At 34.9% G+C, this 25,863-nt stretch overlaps 1 protein-coding gene across 4 annotated transcripts in view; it reads left to right on the top strand.

Moving 5' to 3' along the window:
* Positions 1–25,863, top strand: part of PRKACB (protein kinase cAMP-activated catalytic subunit beta) — a 138,418-nt gene that overhangs the window by 103,226 nt on the left and 9,329 nt on the right. For all 4 annotated transcript variants that reach the window (XM_049879630.1, XM_049879628.1, XM_049879631.1 and 1 more), the window contains 6 exons: positions 1,634–1,732; positions 2,742–2,824; positions 8,919–9,045; positions 10,227–10,322; positions 13,607–13,729; positions 25,030–25,194. In XM_049879630.1, the coding sequence (XP_049735587.1) occupies positions 1,634–1,732; positions 2,742–2,824; positions 8,919–9,045; positions 10,227–10,322; positions 13,607–13,729; positions 25,030–25,194 (693 nt within the window). The remainder of the gene's footprint in view (positions 1–1,633; positions 1,733–2,741; positions 2,825–8,918; positions 9,046–10,226; positions 10,323–13,606; positions 13,730–25,029; positions 25,195–25,863) is intronic.

A 25,863-nucleotide genomic window follows, 5' to 3' on the forward strand; every position in this document is an offset into this window, starting at 1 on the left:
TTTCCCTAATCTTTGTTCTCTATCCAGCCTTTAACATTTATTGAGCTCTTACTATTTGCCATACATTATGCTACACAGCAACTTTTAAGTATTATTATCAGCATTTTATAGACCAAGACTCATCAGAAAGTTATGTACTAGGCCTAGAGTAAACTTTATCTCCTCTGAACACTTACCATATCATAAATCTCATTTAATTATTTTTCACGTTGCTATTCAGATAACCATACCTTATACTTTCAAGTAGACTTTGTGCAGCATGAAGGCAGACACTTTCCTGTCCTTATCTCTGTGACTCCTATAATTGTGCCTTCATATGCAGATTTAAAATTAAATTAGATTTTTCAAAGCACATTTGCTTTGCCAGTTAATATATCTTGGATTCATTTCTTTTTTTAATCATGTCACATATACACATAGTTGGTTTAGGACTATACTGAAGTTTTCATTACTTATTTCATAAGCTAATACATTGTTTATGCCTAACTAAAAACCTGCTATATCATAATACACAAAATGAAAAACAAAGTAACCCTCCAGCTAGTGTTAAAAAATTTCTTGTGAAAAGTGTGGGCTAATTAGAATGGACAATAATGATCCAAGCATTTCATGTTACAGATAACAAAACTGATCGAGAGAGTTGAAATAGCATTTCCAAAGTCACAAAGCTGGTTGAATAGAAGGCCTAGATTAGAACACAAGCCTGCTGACTCTTAGTCATTTATTTTTTCCTCAGTATTATTTTTCTACCAATAACTGGCTTGTATCTTTAATTACCTTTCTTATTCATGTTCAACTTGATTTCTGTGACTATCCCACATTGACAATAAGCCTCTAGCAAGAATCAATGTCTTCTAATAATTTATACATATATAAGGCAATATGTCTCCTTGAGGTCACCTTTTCTGAAAGTCAAAATAGAATGACATGTGGGATAGAATCATGGTCTTTATAAAGTTAAGATAAATTGCTTTCCCTTTCCATGTATCTGATTAAGTAGATAATCTAGAGGAAGCTTGATTAATCCCAAATGACCCAACTGTTATAAAGACATAGGGGTTTGTTGCCAATATTTTGTATGTCCTTTTCAGTGGCTACACAAATTGAATTTTTTAGCATTTTGTCCAGTACTTATTCAAGTGTTATGAAATCAACAGTTTGCTCATTTTACCTACTGTTTTTTAGTTATTAGCTTTTGCTCAGTCCTTATTTTCCTTACTGATCTTCTGAAGTATTTAAAATCAATACCTACGTATTGCAGCAATTTGAGCCAGCTTTTTTAGTGGATGTAAGTCATTAAGAGCTAAGTATTTTCACCCACTGGATTTTTAAGGGATTTATCACGAGTGGGGAATATCCTGTTCCCACTCAGCTCTCTCTTCTTAAACGATATCTTAACTGAAATCATAGTTGACCTTCTTAAGGCCAGTTTTAACTTCTCTATTAGCTTTTTCATTTGAATCTTATAAGCCTGGTTAGTAATTATTATTATCATCCTTATCCAATTCTAGCAATTTTACTATTCCAAATTCACTATTATGTGGAAAGCAATTTATTTTATTATTTCTTTTAAAAGATAGTAACTTCGTCATTTTGTTCAAATACATTAAATATATTCATTTCTCAATTACAGGTTGTTAAACTGAAGCAAATAGAGCATACTTTGAATGAGAAAAGAATATTGCAGGCAGTGAATTTTCCTTTTCTTGTTCGACTGGAGTATTCTTTCAAGGTAAATTATAGTAATATCCAAATAAAATATTTTCAACCTGATATATAGTTTTTAAATGTGAAGCTGTAATAGGATTTTAAATGAGATGATAAACCTGGAGATTATGAAAAAATAAAAAAGAAATATCTTTAGAATTTATGTAATCATATCCTATTATGCTTGTAAACTTAGGCAACATTTGAAAAGGTTCTCCCTGGGGAAGTTGTTCAAAGTGACATATGTAACTCTTCATGAGATGGTATTACAAAATCTAATATTTCAATTTCTCAAAAGCCATGGTGATATTTTATTAAGTGAGTCTTACACTCAAGTAAATGAATACACCCACACACCTTCTTCAGCTTTCCTTGAGTAGTTTCTGCCACTATCTCACCTTTTTTTACTCAGGAATTATTATAGTGTTTTCATTTATATGAGGCAGAATAATCAGCGACCCACTGTTCAAGTGTTTCATAAAATTTCACCAAAATTTATTTTTTAAATTGGCAGTTTTTCAGCTCTGTAGAATAACACTTGGCAGCTCTCTGCAATATTGATTCACATGAAATATTTTAACCTTTTCTGTTTCCCTTTACTCTTTAAGTCAAATGAAGCCTTGTGTATTTAAGATTCCATTAAAATTTTTAATCTCTTTGATCTAGTACATAAAATATAGATGTCATTATTAACTTTTTCAAATTGTTTTTAACTTTGTTATTTCTTTGCATGCATTATAGCATTATATCATTGCCTCAGTGTTTAATTGTTCAAGAAGTAAGTATTCCTGCAAGAGCAGGAACAGCAAAAGTCCCAGACTGATGTGTAGCAAGCATACAAAAATAAATAAATGAGTACCCCAGCATAGAAAAGCTAGAACAGTTTCCATTTATTGTTTCCCAGTATTAATTTGTCTAATGGATTTTAAATTTGTCTTTTTCTAATTGAACATGGTATAATCTTAAAATATTTTTTCAAGAAATAATCTAGGTTACATAATTTTGGTTTAATAATTCTTTTTATTTATTTATAGGATAATTCTAATTTATACATGGTTATGGAATATGTCCCTGGGGGTGAAATGTTTTCACATCTCAGAAGAATTGGAAGGTTCAGGTAACAAATGCTTTTCCTCTTCTCAAATATTTATCTGCTATGTCTTTGTTGTAAACCAAATTTTAAAGTTATTGTCAATGCCAAAAATTTATTTCACTGAATTTAGTAAGAGTTTAGCTATAGAAAGCATTATATAGAAACATTAATAAGAAGCCCCACTATACCTAAGTATTAAAATTCAAATAAAAATACCATGAAACCAATTTAAATATTGTTTCATTGGTAGATAGTCTGAGGGTCCATTAATTGAAGAGTTCATAAAATGCAAAAATTATTGAATATTAAAATACAAATATTTACTATACAAATATTAATACAACTCTGGGGAACAGGCTTGAGTAAAATGAAGATAAAAAGGAATATATGGAAATGATAATAGTTGTATCATGGTGGTGAGGTTATGAAAGTTCTTCTTCAAATTTAATTTTCCTTAAAGTTGTTCAGCTTTTTAAAAATAGTTTAAAAGGAGCTTACACCCAGTGGTGATTAGTTTATTGCTAATAAGACCTCATAGTCGTTAAAATAAATGATAAATTCTGTTAGCTTTACCTATATGTAATAGTTTGTGAAATTACTACTGTTCATTAAAATCACTAGTTGAATGAAGCTAAAACCAAGAGCAGGTCCAAGTTCACTTAGTACATTGCAAATTGACATAGTTAAAACATAAGTAGGAGCTCAAACAGGACTGTGCTTCTGATTGTACTACCACTGATGAGGAGTCCTTGGGTAGCACAAATGGTTAAGTGCTTGTCTACTAGCCTAAGGGTTGGCAGTTCGAACTCACCCAGAGGTGCCTCAGAAGACAGCCTTGGTGACTGCTTCCAAAAGGTCACAGCCTTTAAAACCCTATGGAGTAGTTCTACTCTGCACACATAAGGTCACCACGAGTCGGAACTGACCCGACAGCAACCAACAACAGTAATTGATGATGGTAATTTGATTCATAAAAAGATGATGATAGACTTGAATTATCACAAAATGATATGATATTCAGTGATGGATAAACATTATTTTAGTCACCTGGGGCCTAAGCCAAAATTCATTTATTTACCTGATATGTATAGGGTGTCTAATATGTGTCAGATGCTGTGCTAATGCAAAGTAACTTTCATGATTCTCTTTTCCTGCCTACTGTCCTGTCTCTGCTACCACCTCTTGTCCAGGCAGGCCCAGAATCCTCATACTGCTCCATGGTTATTCAAAGTTTTATACTGAAGTACCACACCTAAACCTGTCCTCCAGAAATATTTCGATCATTTTCTATTTTCTACTAGCTTCTTTCCTTTGCAACTCCCCTCACTCTCATTTCTTCAAAAATCGACTTGGTACTAGGAGGAAAGCAAGTTAATTACCATAATTCACACTAAGACACTGTCTTTTCTAACATTTCACACATACTATATATATACACTTTCTATTTAAATGTATCATGAAGGGGCCTAGGAACTTTGAAGTAAGGAGAATGCTGAGTTATTGTTGAGCATGGCTTTAAGCAGAATCAGTGGAGTCATTATGATTCCATACTTACGTAGCAGGTATCTGGACTTCAAGCTACTACAGTGTTAAACCTTCCTGCTATTTTCCTGCATTCCCTTCAATATAAGTAGAAATACCCAATAACAAATTGCACTTGGAATATTTTGCCTTCATCTTTCACCAATGTGATATATAGGTCTACATGATTTCTGTATTTCTCCAAACACCAGTGTGTGGAAATAAATATAAAATGCTGAGGGCTGAAATAGAGAAAATAAGAGGAGCCCTCCCAGGTCAGACATTTCCAAGTTTAGGGATAAATGTTATAGTGACCAGGGTGATTCTCCCAATATCTCCTTCTAATGTTCTCCTCACCACTTATCATACCATGTGGGTTTTTATAGTGTTGAGATGGGGCTGAGACTGGAAGGGTGTTGTAAAATATCCCCCTCCCCTCCCCCAGAAAAAGTATTTTTCTTTACGTATTCATTCAACCAATACATACTTACTGAACACCTGATATGTGTCAAGCTACAACCTGGGAAACATAGGAAGAGTGTATATGGTTTTTTCTTGGGATTTCTATTTCTGGTTGTACCAGATCAAAGTCATGCCAGCCATCTTAAGAGTAATCCTGTTCATACTTAAGGTTGTTCATTGGTGACACAAATCTGAAAATCATTGCAATTTATCAGGTAAATTAGCAGAACTCAGTGAATATACTAAAGATAAAATAGAATCTCAAATTAGAAAATCAGAACAGTACATCCTTTCAAAGTAATACTCTAAATGTGGTATCAAAGTTACACTAATATATCAATTGATCTAATCTCTGCTTGCAAAGGCTGCATGTTTACAGAAACATACAGATTATACCTGTGTCTGTATTAACATACATAGTAGAAGATTTGGAAACTCACACACCAGAATGGGATTACTGGTGTTCTTTATTCTTCAACAATATTTTATAATATTTTTCTGTAAGGAGAATAAATTATTTTTATAATAGGAAATGTGGATTTTTTAATGACATTAATCTGCAGACCAAATTAAAGAGTTTCTATGTAGTGAAATTCTTTAAGTACATGAAATTTGTGTCAGTAAGGTAGATGGTTTGTCGTACTGTGGTGGCTTGCATGTTGCTGTGATGCTGGAAGCTATGCCACCAGTATTTTAAATACAAGCAGGGTTACCCATGGTGGACAGATTTCAGTGGATCTTCTGGATTAGGACAGACTGGGAAGAAGGACCTGGTGATCTACTTCTGAAAAAACTGACCAGTGAAAACCTTATGAATAGCAGGGAGTATTGTCTGATATAGTGCCGAAGATGAGCCCCTCAGGTTGGAGGGTACTCAAAATACTACTGGGGAAGAGCAGCCTCCTCAGGTAGAGTCAACCTTAATGATGTGGTGGATGGAGTAAATCTTTCAGGACTTTCATTTGCTATTGTGGCATGACTTAAAATGAGAAGAAACAGTTGCAAACATCCATGTATATATGGAATGTATGAACTATAAATCAAGGAAAATTGGAAGTCATCAAAAACGAAATGGAACACATAAAAGGACTGGTATTGGCCACTTTGAATCAAAAAATCATATGATCTATTATGCTGGGAATGACAAATTGAAGAGGAATGGCATCGCATTCATCAGAAAGAACATTTCAAGATGTATTCTGAAGTACAACACTGTCAGTGATATGATAATATCCATATGGCTAAAACAAAGACCAGTTAACATGATTGTTCAAATTTACACACAACCACTAATGCCAAAGATGCAGAAATTGAAGATTTTTACCAACTTTTGCAGTCTGAAATTGATCAAACATGCAGTCGAGATGCATTGACAATTACTGGTGATCAGAATGTGAAAGTTGGAAACAAAGAAGGATTGGTAGTTAGAAAATATGGCCTTGGTGACAGAAATGACACCAGAGATCGCATGATAAAATTTTGTAAGACCAATGACTTATTCATTGCAAATACCTTTTTTCATTGGTGACTATACACATGGACCTCACCAGATGGAATACACAGGAATCAAATAGACTACATCTGTAGAAAGAGACAATTGTGAAGCTTAATATCATCAGTCAAGGCCAGGGGCCAGCTGTGGAACAGACCATCAGTTGCTCACATGCAAGATCAAGCTGAGCTGAAGAAAATTAAAACAAGTCCACGAGAGCCAAAGTATAACCTTGAGTATATCCCACCTGAATTTAGAGACCGTCTCAAGAGTAGATTTGCTGCATTAACATTAATGACTGAAGACAAGAGAAGTTGTGGGATGACATCAAGGATATCACACATGAAGAAAGCAAAAGGTCATTAAAAAACAGAAGAGAAAGAAAAGCCCAAAATGGAGGTGAGAAGAGACTCTGAAATTTGCTCTTGATCATAGAGAAAAAAAAAACCTGTTGCTGTCGAGTCAATTTTGACTCATAGTGTGACTCAATAGGACAGAGTAGAACTGCCCCACAGAGTTTCCAAGGAACAGCTGGTGAATTCAAACTGCCAACCTTTTAGTTAGCAGCAGAGCTCTTAATCACTGGCTACCAATGCTCCTAGCTAAAAAAAAGGAAGAAATGATAAAGTAAAAGAGCTGTACAGAAAATTTCAAAGAGCAGCTCCAGAAGACAAAGTATTATAATGAAATGTGCAGAGAACTGAAGTTAGAAAACCAAAAAGGAAGAACATGCTTAGCATTTCTCAAGCTAAAAAATCTGAAGAAAAAACTCAAGCCTCAAGTTGCAATACTGAAGGATTCCATGGACAAAAAATGGAATGACACATGAAGCATCAAATGAAGATGGAAGGAGTACACAAAGTCACTGAACCAAAAAGAACTGGTCGACATTCAACCATTTCAGGAAGTAGTATATGATCAAAAACCGATGGTACTGAAGTAAGAAGTCTAAGCTGCACTGAAGGCGTTGGCAAAAAACAGGGCTCCAGGAATAGATGGGATACCAATTGAGATGTTTCAGCAAATGGATGTTGTGCTGGAGGTGCTCACTCATCTATGCCAAGAAATTTGGAAGACAGCTACTTCCTGGCCAACTGACTGGAAGAGATCCATATTCATGCCCATTCCAAAGAAAGGTGATCCAGTGGAATGTGGAAATTATCTAACAGTATCATTATTATCACATGGAAGTAAAATTATGCTGAAGATCATTCAAAAGTGACTGCAGCAGTACATCAACAGAGAATTGCCAGAAATTCATGCAGCATTTAGAAGAGGACATGCAACGAGGTGTATCATTGCTGATGTCAGATGGATCCTGGCTGAAAGCAGAGAATGCCAGAAAGATGTTTACCTGTGCTTTATTGACTACACAAAAGCATTCAACTGTGTGGATCATAACAAATTATGGAAAACATTTTTAAAGAATGAGAATTCTAGAACACTTAATTGTGCCCATGCAGAACCTATACATAGACCAAGAGGCAGTCGTTCAAACAGAACAAGGGAATACTGTGTGGTTTAAAATCAGGAAAGGCATGTGTCAGAGTTGTATCTTTTCACCGTAATTTTTCAACCTATATGCTGAGCAAATAATTCAAGAAGCTGGACTACATAAAGAAGAAGGTGACATCAGGTGTGGAGAAGACTCATTAACAGCCTGCGATATGCAGATGACACTACCTTGCTTGCTGAAAGTGAAGAGGAATTGAAGCACTTACTGATGAGGATCAAAGACTATAGCCTTCAGTATGGATTACACCTTAACATAAAGAAATAAAAAATCCTCATGACTAGACCAATAAACAACATCATGATAAGCAGAGAAAAGATTGAAGTTGTCAAGGATTTCATTTTACTTGGATCCACAATCAGCAACTATGGGAGCCTCAGTCAAGAAATTAAATGAGGTACTGCATCTGGCAAATCTGCTGCAAAAGACATCTTTACAGTGGTAAAAAAGCAAAGATGTCATCTTGAGGACTATGGTATGCCTGACCCATGGTATTTTCAGTCACCTCACATACATGTGAAAGCTGGACATGAATAAAGGAGTGAAGAAAGTTGAATATACTGTGCACTTCCAGAATGCTTTTTAGAAGTGAGGGTAGTGAAACTTCGACTAGCTTGCTTTGGACATGTTATCAGGATGGTCCAGTCCCTGGAGAAGGACATCATGGTTGGTAAAGTAGAGGGTCAGCGAAAAAGAGGAAGACCCTCAATAAGGTGGATTGTCACATTAGCTGCAACAATGGGCTCACACGTAGCAACAATTGTGAGGATGGTGCAGGAATGCGCAGTCTTTCATTCTGTTGTGCGCTGGGTCAGTATGAGTCGGAATTGACTCAACGGCACCTAACGACAAATGAACAATAATTTACAATAAGATGACTATTTTAGGGTTATATTTTGCTGAACATATGTTGCCCAAAATGTCTCAGAGCATTATTTAAATATGATTGAGAGATTTACTAAATATTTGGTAAAAATATCTGGAACTAATAAGAATCTTTGTATATGTCTAAAACAAAAAACCCTTTTGCTCCAAAAATACCTCTATCACATGTTAATTTTTATATTAGAATCTACTAGTTACTATATGTTACCCGTTTTACAGAAAATTAATGTTTTGTTTCTTTGCAGTGAACCCCATGCACGGTTCTATGCAGCTCAGATAGTGCTAACATTCGAGTACCTCCATTCGCTAGACCTCATCTACAGAGATCTAAAACCTGAAAATCTCTTAATTGACAATCAAGGTTATATCCAGGTATGACTGGAACACATACTTTATTTTAGAAAATACTAGGCAAGCAGCTGTATGTATTTATCCCCAACTTTTACCAATATTGAAAAGAGTCCTAGTGGCTCAGTGGTTAAAGGCTGGACTGCTAACCAAGAGGTTGGTGGTTCAAATACACCAGCAGCTCTTTGAGAAAGATGTGGTGGTCTGCTTCCGTAGAGATTTACAGCCTTGGGAGTCAGAATAGACTCAACGGCAGTGGGTATGGGTTTTTTTTTTTTTGTTTTGACCAATATTGGATTTTTTTTTTTCTTTGAGGGAAACAATTGCTTCTTCCTAATGGCTTAAATTGAACTCATCATTCTGCCACTATTAAAAACAACCATGAATCCTGTCAAAGATGGAACCTCTTTATATCTCCCATACTTTGTATGTGCAAACAAATCACAGCCTCCTGCAAAAAAGAAATAATAATAGTTACGTTTGTGAGCACTCATTTGTACCATTGTTCAAGTGTTCTACCTGTATTCTCTTAATCCTGATAACACTATAAGGTGTAGGTACTATTGTTATTCCCATTTTCAGTCAAAGGAAACTGAGGCACAGAAAGATCACACAGCCAGTAAATGATAGAGTCAGGATTTGAACCCAGTCTGTTCCCAGAATCCATGCTCTTTCTCTACAGTATAGCCGCCAAATGAGCCCCAAATACCAATGTTTGGACCGGTGGCAATGTTTTCTTTTCATTTCTGTTATGAATAAAGTGGAAGCATCCCTTTTACAGAGTTATCATAGATTTTCTCCCTTGGTGCTTTTGTATTTTTTGATGGTGCAGTTAATGACAGAGGACACGCTGGACTAAAGAGACCCTTCTAGAACTATGGTCAAGTCTTTTATTTTTATTAAAACTAGTTTTACCTTTTGTTTTCACTTTTCTATTCCCTGGATCTGGGATCTTATGATAATGACTGAAGAAGGCTTTCTTTGTTGTTGTTGATTTGTTTGTTTTGGGTGGAGGAAGAGTCCTCCAGCTTGGCTCGTTTTAGCCTTCATTCACTAAATAATAGCTTCACATATTCATTTTAATTACATTGACTTAGTTTTTTCCACTTTTTTTTTTTTTTAATTTTAACCTGGAATTTTTAACTTTCAGTGTAGGAACCATAATTGAAACAATAAATGTTCACAGTATTTTTTTTCTTTTATAGGTCACAGACTTTGGGTTTGCCAAAAGAGTTAAAGGCAGAACTTGGACATTATGTGGTACTCCAGAATATTTGGCCCCGGAAATAATCCTCAGCAAGGTATATTTATAATAGCATTATGTAAGAATTAGAAGTGTAAGGCATGCATCACTGTGAATGTTTGTAAAAACTGTTTTTGTATTTTTTATTCAATCTAAAAAGTTATAAATTTAAATCTATTTGTTCATGTTTCCTATAGAGTGATTATTTATAGTCTACCATTTAATCCCATAACCGCTGTCAATTATAACTCTGAATCTTAGAGAAAGAGTGTGAATAAATCTGACCTCTAGGTCCATACCAAAAGCATAGCCTTCTCATAATTCCTTCCGAAAAGGGGAAGGCAGGGAAGCCTTGCTATGAGGTATGACAAAAGGCAAATCGAGAGACAATACATACTAGTCATCATTTCTTCCTTTGTTTCACATTTGCCACTTAAATGAAAGAAATATATTGCATTATTTTAAGTTGGCCTAATGGGAATTACCACAATAGAATAGTTTCTCTTACTGAAGGGAATTACACTTCCCAAAACTGTGAAATGTGGTTAGAGAAACTGTAATCATATCTAAGAGGATGGTTTGATTTCTTATCCATTTTCCTTTCCTCTGCTATTTGTTGGTGGTGAAAACTAGAAAGGAGAAACTAACAATAACTGGACACAAGCAGGACCAAGGAAAGTGAAAGGGATAAGACACGTGCTTACAGTCCGCAGACTGAATAAAGTACCTGCTGAACAACTGAAATTTGGCTAACTTATTGGCACTGGGTGTTTATACAACCCTAAGGGGGCAGTTCCACCCTGTCCCATAGGGTCACTCTGAGTCAGAATTGACTCAACGGCAATGAGTTTGGTTTTTTTGTTTAGGTTTATTCAAGTGTTAGAATGAAATAGATTTTTTTCAGCTTTCCTCTCATTATCTTTCATAATTTAAATCATATATAACATTTTAGTTTTTATAATCCTAATAGCATTGCAGTTAACACATTTCTTCTTTAAGTATGCTTTACAAATGATGTGACCACAAAATAAATACCGAAACTTTAAAAGCCATATTTATATTATAAAAGTAACAGATGTACATTGTACACAATTTGGATAATACAGAATATAAAGAAACAACCAAAAAAAAATATGTAATCCCACCACCCAGAGGCAACTTTTTTTAGCAGTTTTATACATTTTGTTTTTAATTTTTCTATGCACGTTATCACAGTTGAGATCAGAGTGAATGTACAGTTTTGTGTCATGCTTTTTTCACTTGAATGATAACAAGCATGCAAACATCATTCTAATGGCTTGTGCAAATGTACCATGAAGTATTTGACCATTCTTCTATTATTGTTTCCTTTTTCTTTTTTACTGTGATAAATACTGTGATAAACATCTTTCTGTATTTCAAATTATTTCCTTAGGATAGATTCCCAGAAGTGGAATTACTGAGTCAAAGGGTATGAATATTTTTAAGGCTCTTGATACTATGCCAAATTGTTTTCCAAAAAGATTGTACCATTTGACAGTCCTGCCAGCACTGTACGAGAGTGCCTGTTCACCACACCCTCTTCAGCATTGGGTCATCTCGTTTTAAAAATCTACTAAGAGGAAGAAAATAATAGATACCTCATTGTTTTCCATTTCTTTATTAGATTTTTTTAATGCTTAATAGTCATTTGTATTTCTTTGTTATATGTGTGAATTGTTAATTCATTCCCTTTGCCCATGTTATCTGTTGTAATTTTTTATTGATTTGTTTTAATTTTATATACCTAGGGTATTGACTTGCATCTGACATATTTATTATGTTAGATCGAGCACATAATCTAACACATAGAAATAAAAGTTTAGTTTTAAGGGTCTGGTTCCACATTACATGTTTCCATTATAGTAATAAAAATTACTGTTATAAATTACATTACCAGTGAGTTTTGAATGAAAAGAGAGAAAGCAAAGCTGGTGCCCATTTCTGTTAACAAAACAAAGTGCTTTTCCTATCATACCAATCCCTCCATTTAAAAAAAGTAAAGAAAAGCAGGGGGGGAAAAAAAACTCTATATTATAGTACTGTATATTAGCTATTAGTTTGAAAGCTAAATAGTTTGTAAAGCTGAATTTTTGACAAAAGGTTGGGACATGGGGAGTGCTGATGGTAATTAAGAGGGTACTTTTGAGGTTAAAACAAAAGATCTGAGAACTCAGCTGATTTCTGTCCACATGATTGGGTTTTTATTTTTTTCCATAATCTTTTGTGCCCATTGACACTGATCATACCAAAAAAACCAACCCCACCGCCGTTGAGTCAATTCCAACCCCTAGCAACCCTATAGGACAGAGTAGAACTGCACCATAGGGTTTCCAAAGCTGTAATCTTTATGGCAGCAGGCTGCCACAACTTTCTCCCATGGAGCAGCTGGTGGCTTCAAATCGCTTACCTTTCTGTTAGTAGCCTACCGCTTAGCTGCTGCACTATCAGTGTTCCTTCTGACACTGATCAGAGTTGACAGTAAACTTTATGTAAACATACATTAATATTTTATTCTTACTTATTTTCTTATTAAATACTTCTGGGTGTTAATTTTGTAAGCTTATATGAAAATACAAAACCAATTAAAAATAACATTTGAATTGTACATTTGGCTAGTGAAGCACTTTTTAATACACATTATTTTCTTTCATCTGTTATAATCTTCACAAAACCCTATGAATTAGTTATCTTTCCTGTATACTTTTAGAGATGAGAAGCAAAAGGGTAGATAGCTAAAATAAAATGTACTTAAATATGTAAGTCTTGGGGGGTCTACATCATACTTCTAACTTTCACAAGATTCTGTGAAGTGGACAGAATTATCTTGAGTACATTGACCCTCATAACTCCAACAGTATAGAGTACTTTGAAGTCAACTCCACTATTGACTATGAAGTCCCACATCTACTATTTGGTTCAAAGCCTTTCACCTTCCTAGGGTATGCTGTAGAAAGCGTGATTTGTAAGATTATGAACCTGGAATGGGCCTTAAGAGGTAATTTGGTCCAACTTCCTTCCTACTAATGAGCAACAACTAACTTATCTCAAAGAAATAGATATCTACAATATTCTTAATGAATGTAGAAAGAAGACTTAATAATCTTTCCAAATAGCCATTTCCAGTATATGGAAATTCTCCCCTTTTGTTTAATTTATACCTGACCTGATACAGTTTGTTCATTTTTTATCTATCCTGAATAGCTGCTCAGCAGCCTTTTTAAAAAATTTCATATGCTTGAAAATTATTTTGAAATCATCTATGACTTCATTTCTTCTTTGTAAATTAAGCAATAATTGACATTTGGTGTTGGTTTTTCTCAGGGCTACAATAAGGCAGTGGATTGGTGGGCATTAGGCGTGTTAATCTATGAAATGGCAGCTGGCTACCCCCCATTCTTTGCAGACCAACCAATTCAGATTTATGAAAAGATTGTTTCTGGAAAGGTAAGTAATATGTATTTTAAGCTTTATAGATTGAAACCCTATCATGTCATCACACTATTATCCTAAATTGGGAAAAACATAGAAATATCCATAGTTGCCGCCCTTGTATCTAGCATTCATCTAATATAACAACATAAATGTTGAATCATTCACGTCCCTTAAAGAACAAAGAGTAATTTTATAAACAAATTAGGAAAGTAATAGAGTATTTTTCATTTCTAGTATTTTTATCCCTTGTAAAACATAGGATCATAGCCCTAATTTTTAGTATTTATTCAATAAATAAAAATTATTAGTTTATTTCATGTAGATAACACCTTTGAGAGGACTTTTGGAGGCTGCTTTTATATGCCTTTGCTTTTCTAGGAGAGACTTCTCGTTTGAATTATGTTAAACACCACAAAGTAAATATAAAATGGGTAAGACTTTTTAAGATGGAAATGTATAGAAGTTATTTTAACAGAATTGCTTATGTTGATTATAAGTGCCATAGATTTCCAGCAAATATGGAAATAACATTAATTTCTTATAAATATGAGTAGATTTACTATAATCATAGTATATGTATGAACATTCTACATTATGTAATTACTCTATAAACTTTCCTTCTTTTGCATTTGTAATCCCTGTTTTGGTTCCAGAAGTATTTTGTTTAGGGTCTGTCATTTTCTTTTTCCTTAGCTCATATCTCAAAAGATCTCTGTAAAAGTACCACAATCACTTTTTGTAGAGATAAGCCTGATTCTTCGCACATGTAGCAAAGAAAGAATAAACTTTTAAACATTCTCAAAAGGAGACCTTCTTTACATTTATGATAGATTATATCAGAAGGGATATTTTCCATAATTTCCCTTCTTCCTACATGTGGTAAGCTCTATTATTTTGTTCTTTTTTTTTTTTTCCTAGACCACACAGCCCCATTTAGAGTATGATCAGGAGATAGAGTATCCATCCTGACATCACATTGTCCTGAAATGGGATGTAGTTGACTTCTTTGTACTTTTTGGCTCTCTTAGGTAGAGATAAGTCTAATCATCCTAAAGAATCTGGAAGGAGATAGAGGGAAAGTCTCTATTTCTTTGTACCTCAGCCAGATTCAATCTCTACATTTAGTCTAAAAGCTGGCCCTCAGCATTCATGAACTTAAAGTTTACAATGTTAACTACTCACAGGGTACCCTGAATGTCCATAATGTAGTAATTTATCTTTTTTGCCAAGAAACAAATTTAAATCATGGATACTACACAGCTGGACTATTGGAACAAGATGCTTACGAATAAGTCTTTCCATCTACCTATAATCCACATCTTAATATAGTATTGTTCCATATTTCATAGTGCATATGCAATTTACAGGAGTCACAAGATTTTGTGTTATATTTTACTGCATTTTATGGGGAAAGCTTTATGTCATGGCTGTATTCACAAATTAGGGGAGTAACTAAAGAACATATACCTATGTCAAAGGTAAAAAAAAAAAAAATACACCTCTTACAGATAAGTAAACTAAACTAGGTATTGAAAGATTTATACTGACAAAGGTAATAGAGGAAGGCAGAATGCAGTATTTATTTTAAGTAATTCAGTATCACTAATTTTTTTTTTTTTTTTAATGTCCTTATTATACTTGTAGATCTCTAGGCTTCAGATTTCTTATCTTTTTCCCCTAGCATATTAAAAGAGTCTCAGTAAAAGAGCTTTTGAGATGAATGAAACAAAACATGGAAAAGAATTAATAAACAAGGCAGTGATTTATTTTTTAAGAATTTCAGAAGTGAACATGTAAAATCTAAAGAGAGAATAACACCCAAGGATCACATGAAGAATGAGCAAACTAAAATACATTAAAATAACCGAATGGGAGGATAATATTTTATTAATATAAAAACTAAGAGTTCAGAAATTATAGTAATAGTTCCACATAATGTAATGAAGGGTGATTATGAAGTTCTTGAATCTTTACTGTATTGCTTTTATTTATACTTCTTCATAAGTCAAATTTCTTGACAAGGATGCTGTCATAATTAAATTTTCATTTACTTAAGAAAAATTGCCTTGCCTAAAATGAATGTATTTTCATCTGTTTGAATTGGCTTCAGATTGCCAGTTGTTCCACATAGCTAAATTTTTTTTCAGGTAATGTTTATGAATATGCTTTTATTTTATACCAAACTTTTGGATCCAGTAAAAGCTTATAGCTTAAACCTGCATATGTTCTAAAATCTTAACAGCTTTAATCCTAATCACCTTAGAGAGGAGAGTTGTTGTTGTTGTTAGGTGCCGTCGAGTCAGTTCCGACTCATAGCGATCCTGTGCACAACAGAATGAAACACTGCCCGGTCCTGTGCCATCCTTACAATCATTGTTATGCTTGAGCTCATTGTTGCAGCCACTGTGTCAATCCACCTCGTTGAGGGTCTTCCTCTTTTCTGCTGACCCTGTACTCTGCCAAGCATGATGTCCTTCTCCAGGGACTGATCCCTCCTGACAACATGTCCCAAGTATGTAAGATGCAGTCTTGCCATCCTTCCCTCTAAGGAGTATTCTGGCCGCACTTCTTCCAAGACAGATTTGTTCATTCTTCTGGCAGTCCATGGTATATTCAGTGTTCTTCACCAACACCACAGTTCAAAGGCATCACCTCTTCTTCGGTCTTCCTTATTCATTGTCCAGCTTTCACATGCATATGATGCGATTGAAAATACCATGGCTTGGGTCAGGCACACCTTAGTCTTCAGGGTGACATCTTTGCTCTTCAACACGTTGAAGAGGTCCTTTGCAGCAGATTTGCCCAATGCAACACGTCTTTTGATTTCTTGACTGCTGCTTCCATGGCTGTTGATTGTGGATCCAAGTAAAATGAAATCCTTGACAACTTTAATCTTTTCTCCCTTTATCATGATGTTGCTCATTGGTCCAGTTGTGAGGATTTTTGTTTTCTTTATGTTGAGGTGTAATCCATACTGAAGGCTGTGGTCTTTGATCTTCATTAGTAAGTGCTTCAAGTCCTCTTCACTTTCAGCAAGCAAGGTTGTGTCATCTGCATAACGCAGGTTGTTATTGAGTCTTCCTCCAATCCTGATGCCCCATTCTTCTTCATATAGTCCAGCTTCTCGGATTATTTGTTCAGCATACAGATTAAATAGGTATGGTGAAAGAATACAACCTTGACGCACACCTTTCCTGACTTTAAACCAATCAGTATCCCCTTGTTCTGTCCGAACAACTGCCTCTTGATCTATGTAAAGGTTCTTCATGAGCACAATTAAGTGTTCTGGAATTCCCATTCTTCACAGTGTTATCCATAGTTTGTTATGATCCACACAGTCAAATGCCTTTGCATAGTCAATAAAAAACAGGTAGCAGCATAAAATTTTATCACGTGAAAATATCTGATTTTTCTCTTCATTTGTTTAGAAATATGATAGGGTGTTTGGTATACTTTTGTTTTTAATTAAATGTGCCAACTTACCTTTCCCCATATTGGATAAAAGGTTATTTCCATCTCATTCTCCCTTTACTCATCTAAAGCAGGAAGTACTTTCCACAAAAGTAAAATATTGCAAATAAGTGATCGTGAGACTCTGTATTACACAAAGAAAAATCATATTTGCCATTTTCCAATAAAACCATCTGTTCCAACACTTAAATCTAAACCAGAATGTATCTTTGTCCACATTACAAAATTGTAGTTTCTTTGGTTAGTAGGTAAAAGCCAGATTGAAGGCTAACTAGTTTTTAATTTTTTTAATTACAAAATAATTATTTTTTAATAATTATTAAAATTTAATTTTGGTCTTATATTTGTGGATCCTGTATTTGCATTTAAGAATATAATTTTAATTCAGAAATGTTTTGTGATTTTTTTAAGAAGCATGTTATTTTATGTAATAAAATTTTTGTTGATTATATTTTCTACTCTGAAACCATGCTATGAAATTAGATACCAATGACATCACATTTAACATATATTTAATCAGTGATTAATTCACTCATGTACATACATTTGAATATGAGGTTATTAAATACTTTATTATAATATTTTAACTCAAAATAGTATTTTTAAATGCACAAAAAAGATGGTCAATCAGCTTGTTAGATTCTCTCCTACACATATTTTGCTTTTAAAAAACAGAGAAGGTGGTATTTAAATGTCAAATTATTCATGCAATATTAAGGTTCAAGTTTCGAAATGCATAGTTGACAGAATAGTCTTAAAATTCCCACATTTTCTATGTCTTATCCTGGTAATACATATGCTGAGTTTCTGTATATAGTCTTTAAATTTTAGGCCTCAGTGCCATATACTCTGTGACAAGAATCAGTTATGGTTTCCACAGCAACTCTATCTGGCTGCATTACCCATGGAAATATAAAATAAATATTGTGTTCAAAAATGATACTTGCAAATAAAGCAGCCAAGTGACAGTTGTTGCAGGAACCATAATCATGGGCACCAACAATGTACAAGGAGATACTGTAAAAAATGTATATACAGTTGTAAACATAGGTTTACAGTGAATGATCAAAGAGTCCCTTAATTTTTCCCTCCATAAACATGGAAGGGTAACTGATTAGCAGCCAAATGGCTGTTCCATTCTGTGCTGGGGTTTCCATCCCCAGGTTTAGTGATTTACTAGTAGGACTTGTAGAACTCAGCATATAGCTGTACTCATGGCTAACATTTATTACAGTGAATGGATACGAAGCAAAATCAGCAAAGGAAAAGTGCCTGGGGTAAAATCTTGAGAAAACCAGGCACAAGCTTCCACCAAGTACTTTCTCAGGAGAATCACACAGGCCAAACTTAATTCCTGTAGCAATGAATTATGACAACACATGTGAAATGTTGTCTACCAGGGACGCTCATTAGAGACTCAGTGTCCAAGAGTTTTATTGGGGATTGGTCACATATGAACCTTCTGCCTATCACATATATCAAAATTCCAAACTCCCAAAAGGAAAACAGATGTTCTGCATAACCCATATTGTTTGTACAGTTTAGATACAGTGGGGCAGTCTTATCATTTATGGAAAGTTTTATATCAGTGTTTACCATTCAAGTTCGTAGTCACCAGCAAGGGCCAACCTTGCGTGCAGGCCTTTCTAAGGACAGCAGTCCCAGGCCTATCACATTTACTCTTCTTCACACTTTCTACTTTCTAAATAACATACACATATGCAGATACACCACTACACTTTTTAAGATGCCATTGTTAATGCTTTTTGGGAAATTAAAACGCCATTTTCTGTTTGGCCTTAGTTAATGATTGAGTCAGAATCGACTTGATGGCAAAAGGTTTGATTTTTGGTTTAAAGAGACCTAGGCATATTCAGAAGTCATTTTCATAAAATATAAAAGCAGTTTTAGTATTTGTAAAACACCCAGGGCCATTTTTTAACATCTTGCTGTGGTCATTTAAAATTTTCATTAATACCTGCTTTGAGACAGCCCTTTATTCTAGTAGTCCTGTGGGCACATGATTGTAATACTGGGTCCTTGTTTTGGAAGTGGGTGGGGCAATGAAGTGGAGGGTAGTGAGGTTTGTATGGGTAGTAACCCTCTGGATTTGTTATATCTGCTAGTATTTCTGCATAGGTAAGAGAGCAGATTAGCAAGCCCAAAGGTGTGGCACCAGTATTTATAAGTATTTTTAAAATGACCTAAACCCATTGCCGTTGAGTCCATTCTGACTCATAGTGACCCCATAGGACAGAGTAGAAGTGCCCCTTCGGGTTTCCAAGGAGCAGCTGGAGGATTTGAACTGCCAACCTTTTGGTTGGCAGCCGAGCTCTTACCCAGTGCACCACCAGGGCTCCAAATGACCTAGCTCTTTCTTTTATATATAGGATCCAGGTTGATTAAAGCTGCTCTGAGGCAGCTTAGAGCTTGGTACCATATCTATAGAAAGCATAATGTATGAAAAATTGTTATGCCTTTGAAAAATTAATATATATGTTCACGTTTGCTAGATGTATACTGGAATTCTAAATTTTTGGAACTTACTGTACCTAATTTAGGTAATTTCTTAAAATTTATTCCAACATGCTTGTGGTCAGAAGTTAGTAGATTATTGCTTATTGGCTGTGTGTAAAGTCTTTTGAGTAATTTAAGTCCAGTAAATTTTATCCCAATACATAAAAGAATGCCATTGGTTAAGCAATTCTCTACCCTGCCAATTGCAGAAAAATAACTAATATTTTTGTATTCTTTTTTCAGTCAAAGATTTACTTTGTAATTTCTGTGATAAGCTCACAGGAAAAACAGAAAAAAGTGTCAGTCGACCAGCTAGTGAATTTAAATCACCCAGTATGGATACTATGACAACATGAACTAAGTTGCTGGCTGAATGTAACTTCATCTTAACTTTTTAGAAAATAATGGTCATTCCTAAAACCAAAATGCACAAGACTTTATAATCTGCTATTGAAAGCAGAACAGTCTGTTGTTTGCTCAGTTCAGAATTATTTTTATAAATGGTTTGTTTAGCATATAACATAATGTAATTTTACAAAGTAGAATGTCAGCTATATTCAGAATGATGTCCTTATAAAATAGGGTGATAGTCTCACTCTTAACAAATTGTGTAAATATCTTAAGAACAATTTGTTCCCATAAATTAACAAGTGGAGCATGAGACAAGAAGAAAGGAGGAACTCTGTCACTCTCAAAATGACTTTTCTAGCAGAGACTGTCCTTAGGTAGTTTGGAAACATGAGGATAGATATTACTGGCTTTCAGGATCCCTCTTTGATTCAGAGATTCAGCTTCAGATCATGAAAACATTCTAATGGGAAGGAGAAAAAAATGTATTAGTACCACAAGATACTAGGCATGATGCAAGGCAATTTCATAAAAGTTACCTAACTTCTTTTTAATACCTGCCATCATATCATATTTTATAGATGAGGAAACAAACTTAGAAAGTAAAGTTGTTTGTCGTAGATCACAGAGCATGTACATAACTGGAATTGGTAGTGTAACCCAAGTATTCTCTCTACTAGGGAAATAAATAGCTTGGTAGAATTTTTGAGATAGCAGGGATGTTCCATTATGTTCTATATGTAGGTAAATCAAGGCCCAGAATTGCCCAAAGACAAAAGGTAGTTTGTGGCAAAGCAAGGAAGAGAATCTAGTTCAGTGGTTCATTCATTATTCCTTCACTCGGCTTCAGTGACTCCATACATTCTTAGCATTACTGGTTTTTCCTTCTTAATCTCCTTAGCTGGGTCATTTTCTTTCTCTACACTCCCTTCCTTGGTGGTCTCATTCAGTCTCATGGCTTTAAGTGACAACTGTATCCTGACAGTTCCCAAGTTCATTTTTCTAGCCCATACTTGACTCCTGAATTCCAGGCTCTTGTATCCAATGTCCAGATTCCACTTGGATGTTTAATACCTCAAATTCAACCTAAGACTGAACTACTAATCTTCATTCCCCCTAGCAAATCTTTATTACCCCTAGCTAATCTCTCATAGCCTTCCCCATCACAATTGTTGGCAAATCGTTCTTCCAAGTATTCAAGCCAAAACACTTTGGAGTCCTCACCCCATATCCAGTGAAAAGAAAAGAAAAAAAAAAGAAAAATTTGGTTCTACTTGTAGAATATATACAGAATTCAACCACTTCTTAGCACCTCCACTGCTACCCCTGAGTCTCTAGAGTGGTTCTCTAAAAATTTTAAATCAGATCCTGCTACTCCTTTCAAAACCTTGTAATGGGTTCCCATTTTTTTCAAAGTAAAAATCAAAGACCTTGCACTGCAAGGTTTTGTGAAAAGGGATGGGATGGCTTAACATTTTTAAAGGGTCAGTCTAGTTATTATTTCTCATCTGTCTCTCCCACTAGAATGTCAACTCCACGAAGGCAGAAATCTTTGTCTTGTTTTTTTTATCCCAAGCACCTTACCTGGCACCTACTAGGTGTTCAATCAGTATTTGTTTTATTTGGACTCATGTATTCATTTCAATGTTTATTATCTCCTACTATATGCTATATGCCAGACCAGTTCTATGTGCTGTATACAGCAAATTGGTTCTGGTTCCTGCCTTCATGAAGCCTTCTTGAAGTAGATTCCACCTTTGAGTGTTACACCATCAAAGATACTAATTCAGTTAGTCTTCTGTGGATCCAAACATCAGTATTTTTTTTTAATTACCACAGAAGATTCTCATATACAACATGGATTAAGAACTAGTTCTGTGTATCCTATACACTGAAATAGATTTACTCACAGCCAGAATCTCAAGACTATATCATTAGGAAACTCAGAAGTAGCTTGGTCTCTAATAGTTGTAAAAGAATCCTAACTGTAAATAATACTAAGGAAAAAAGACAACACTCTAGAAAGTGTATGCTGCACAATCCCCCCTTCCGTGTTGTACAAACACCTCTTCTGTGTTAAAGTCCGTTTCCAATGACCTAATCTCTCAGACCTAATGATTTAGTGGGTTTAGACTCTTTCTCCTTTCCATATTTGGCTCTTTACAGCTACTTTCATGTCATTTGCCCTATCATGGACTGGCAGGAAGCACACAGAGGTAGAAGTCCAGAGGCTTAAGTTATTGTCCCAAGGATATACCTCTGACTGAGTTGATAGCCTCACTGAGGGTAAGGTTCCTTATCTTTAAAATGAAGGCTGGGACTAAATTAAACTATGGTCCCTCTAGCTCCAATATTCTAGGGTTCTAGTTTCATTTATTATAGCAGTTGTAATTGATAATAATGATAAAAATAATATCCTTCTTGGTACCATTTGAAGAAAAATTAGATAGTCACTCTTGCCTTTATAGAAATCTTTGGTGTCTCCAGGTTAATATAAGTAAATAAAGGTCTAACATTTAAAACATCATTTTATTTAAATTGTTTTGTTTTTAACTCCAGTTTTGCTAAATCAGCAGCTGTTTAGAAAGTTCTGTCAACCAAGAAACTACATTGCAGATTACATTCCAGAATAAGTGTGGAAAAAATACTCCCACAATGGTTCTGATTTTATCTCCCCCAGTATACTTCAAGGATATGACAGATTCCCATCATTAACATGGCTCACTATGAGAGTATAGGTTACCTATCAGATTATCTCTGGGCAAGAAGAAGATGTGATGTGGACATGAGGAGGATAGATCTATAATTTGAAAAATTCCGAAATGACTCTGATACCTACTATCACAACACTCCCCCCCAACAAGGAAGGATTTTGAAAATCACTATTACGAAGATTAAACATACACATTAATTCAAGATCATTACTATATTTGCATTCCAAATAAGTAACCTAAATTCAGAAGATAATTTATACGTAGTACATTACTGTCCACCATTCTGAACATCATAAAGAGAAGAATAACTGGTACATTGTATTGAGCAGTTCATTCAACTCTATTCTAAACAAAGATAGATGTACTTCAAGCCAGTTACTTCTTGGGAATCTAAACAAGTTAAACTATAACCACTGGAAAAAATGTCATATTATTTTTAAAGTAGACAGTGTGCCTTTTGAATACCTGTTATTCTCTAGTATAATATTGCCCTACCTGGAATCAATGAAGAAAGGTGCAACAAAGTATTTTTAAGACAAAAATTTAAATTTTTAGAAGGTTCCTGATAATAACTATATTCAAGGTATTGAATCATTAAAGAAATATAGAATAATTAAAAATGTAAACCCTGGTGGCGTAGTGGTTAAGTGTTATGACTGCTAACCAAAAGGTTGGCAGTTCAAATCCACCAGGTGCTCCTTGGAAGCTCTATAGGGCAGTTCTATTCTGTCCTGTAGGGTTGCTGTGAGTCGGAATCGACTCGATGGCAGTGGGTTTTTAGGGTTACTCATGTCAGAATATCTGCTTTGGAATTACAACCCCTGCCACTTGGTAGGATACCCTGGTGGCATAGTGGTTAAGTGCTACGGCTGCTAACCAAAGGGTTGGCAGTTCAGATCCGCCAGGTGCTCCTTGGAAACTCTACAGGGCAGTTCTACTCTGTCCTGTAGGGTCTCTATGAGTCAGAATCAACTCGACGGCACTGGGTTTGGTTTTTGGTACCACTTAGTAGCTTTGTTATCTTGGGCAAGTTACTTAATCTTTTTCTTAGTTGTTTCACCTATAAAGGGGGAGATGGTTGAGCACAGGTTGAAAGGTTACTGGAGAGGTGGTAATAATGAAAGAGAATAAGAAAGGTGTAGATGCAGCTGTTCCTTCTGATCTCATCGCTTAGTAGTGCCCATGTTAATTTTTCAGTGTGCATATTAATAAAGGGTGGAAACTGAAAGTTAGGTTTGAGTAGAGATGCATGTGTTTCAACAAAATAACAACAAAACAAAAAAAAAAATGACCTAGGTCTCTTATGGAAACCCCGGTAGCAATTTGGTTAAGAGCTACTGCTGCTAACCAAAAGATCAGCAGTATGAATCCACCAGCACCAGGCACTCCTTGGAAACTCGGTGGGGTGGTTCTGCTCTGTCCTGTGGGGTCGCGATGAGTCGGAATTGACTTGAGGGCAATGGGTTTGGTTTTTTGGTTTAGGTCTCTTATGAATAATACTTTAATTTTATTGATTGCCTAACATATAACATCTTTAGTTATATGGACTTTTTGTTATTAAGGCAGGAGGCCAGCCAACTAATTATAAAGTCTTCACAACTTAAACAAAAAAGCCAAACCCACTGCCATAGAGTCAATCCCCTATGACTCACAACTTAGGAGGTGGAAAAATGCTTTTAAATCAGTTTAAATAATTTTTATACTGTTGCATAATAGCAGAGTTCTGTTTAAAAGTCATCCACTGATAAATGAAAAACAGTTTCCTATGCTGTGAGAAGCACCGTGGGTTTTTACAATCATTTTTAGACTTCCGTTTTGATAGATTGCTTTTTAAAATGTGCATACTGATATCTTTCACATGCTGCTTGTTCTATTTAAAATTACAAGCTTACTTAAATATCTCTAAAATGGAGGTTTGTAATGTGGGGCCCAAAATTTCCCTCTTGAAGATGGCTGGACCTTCTGACATTGTTCGGAAATTTCCATTTGTATATGTATTTTTCAGGAGAAGGGTCCAGGTTCATAAAGGGGTTCATGGCCAAAACAGTTTTAGTTTATTCTCCCAAATAATTTTCTTCTTTAAGACTACTATGGGGACTGGAGCACACAGTTAATAGCGTTTGAAAATCATCACTACTATTTTTTGTTTCTGTAATGGCCCATTTACTTTAAAAAAAAAACTTTCTGAAATCAAAACAGAAAAATCAAGAGACAAGTCTTGGAATGTGTGCCTTACCACATGATGTGTTTGTGTTTATGCAGGTCCGATTCCCATCCCACTTCAGTTCAGATCTCAAGGACCTTCTGAGGAATCTGCTCCAGGTGGACCTCACGAAGCGGTTTGGAAATCTAAAGAATGGTGTGAGTGATATAAAAACTCACAAGTGGTTCGCCACAACAGATTGGATTGCTATTTACCAGAGGAAGGTGAGTCCTTCTTTTTAAATTAAAAGCTTTTTAAAAGTTGGTATTCAAATTATATAGTAGAGATATTTTCACTTAGCCACATAGTTTTAATTTCTTTTAACCTTTTAAATTAATTCTGTGCAGGACATAAAAATACTTTATAACCCACAACTTAAAAATGAACTTTCTCCCTGATAAAAGAAAAAGCATATATTCTATTTTGACCATCAATCTGAAATATTTTCCTTGTTAAATTTTTCCTATCCAAATCTCCTGTCTTTCAAAATATACTAATTATATAGCATCAGACAACGTTTCAGGGTTTACATTTCAAAACTGGCTTGAAGCTACCTTAGAAAGATAATATATAAACAAATATTTTTTGTTTACATATATTTGCCAGAATTGGCACACAGCCAGATTTAATAACATTTAATTGCGAGATTCATCAGCTATTTTCCTGTCTTTATCTTGACTCCCTATGGCATTAATCAGTGTTCCCAAAATTTTCGTATAGAGTTTCCCAAACAAAGCATTAGTTTTCACACTCCATGCCTTTGTAAAAGTTTTTCCCTTTGCTTAGAATGTCTTTCCCCATTTGTACAGCTGCCGTATTCTTATCCATTCTTTAAGATTTGGCTTAAATGTTAGCTCTACTGTGATATTTACTCTGAATCCCCAGTCTGGATC

This window comes from Elephas maximus, chromosome 3 (assembly GCF_024166365.1).
Source record: "Elephas maximus indicus isolate mEleMax1 chromosome 3, mEleMax1 primary haplotype, whole genome shotgun sequence".
NCBI classification, from domain to species: domain Eukaryota; kingdom Metazoa; phylum Chordata; class Mammalia; order Proboscidea; family Elephantidae; genus Elephas; species Elephas maximus.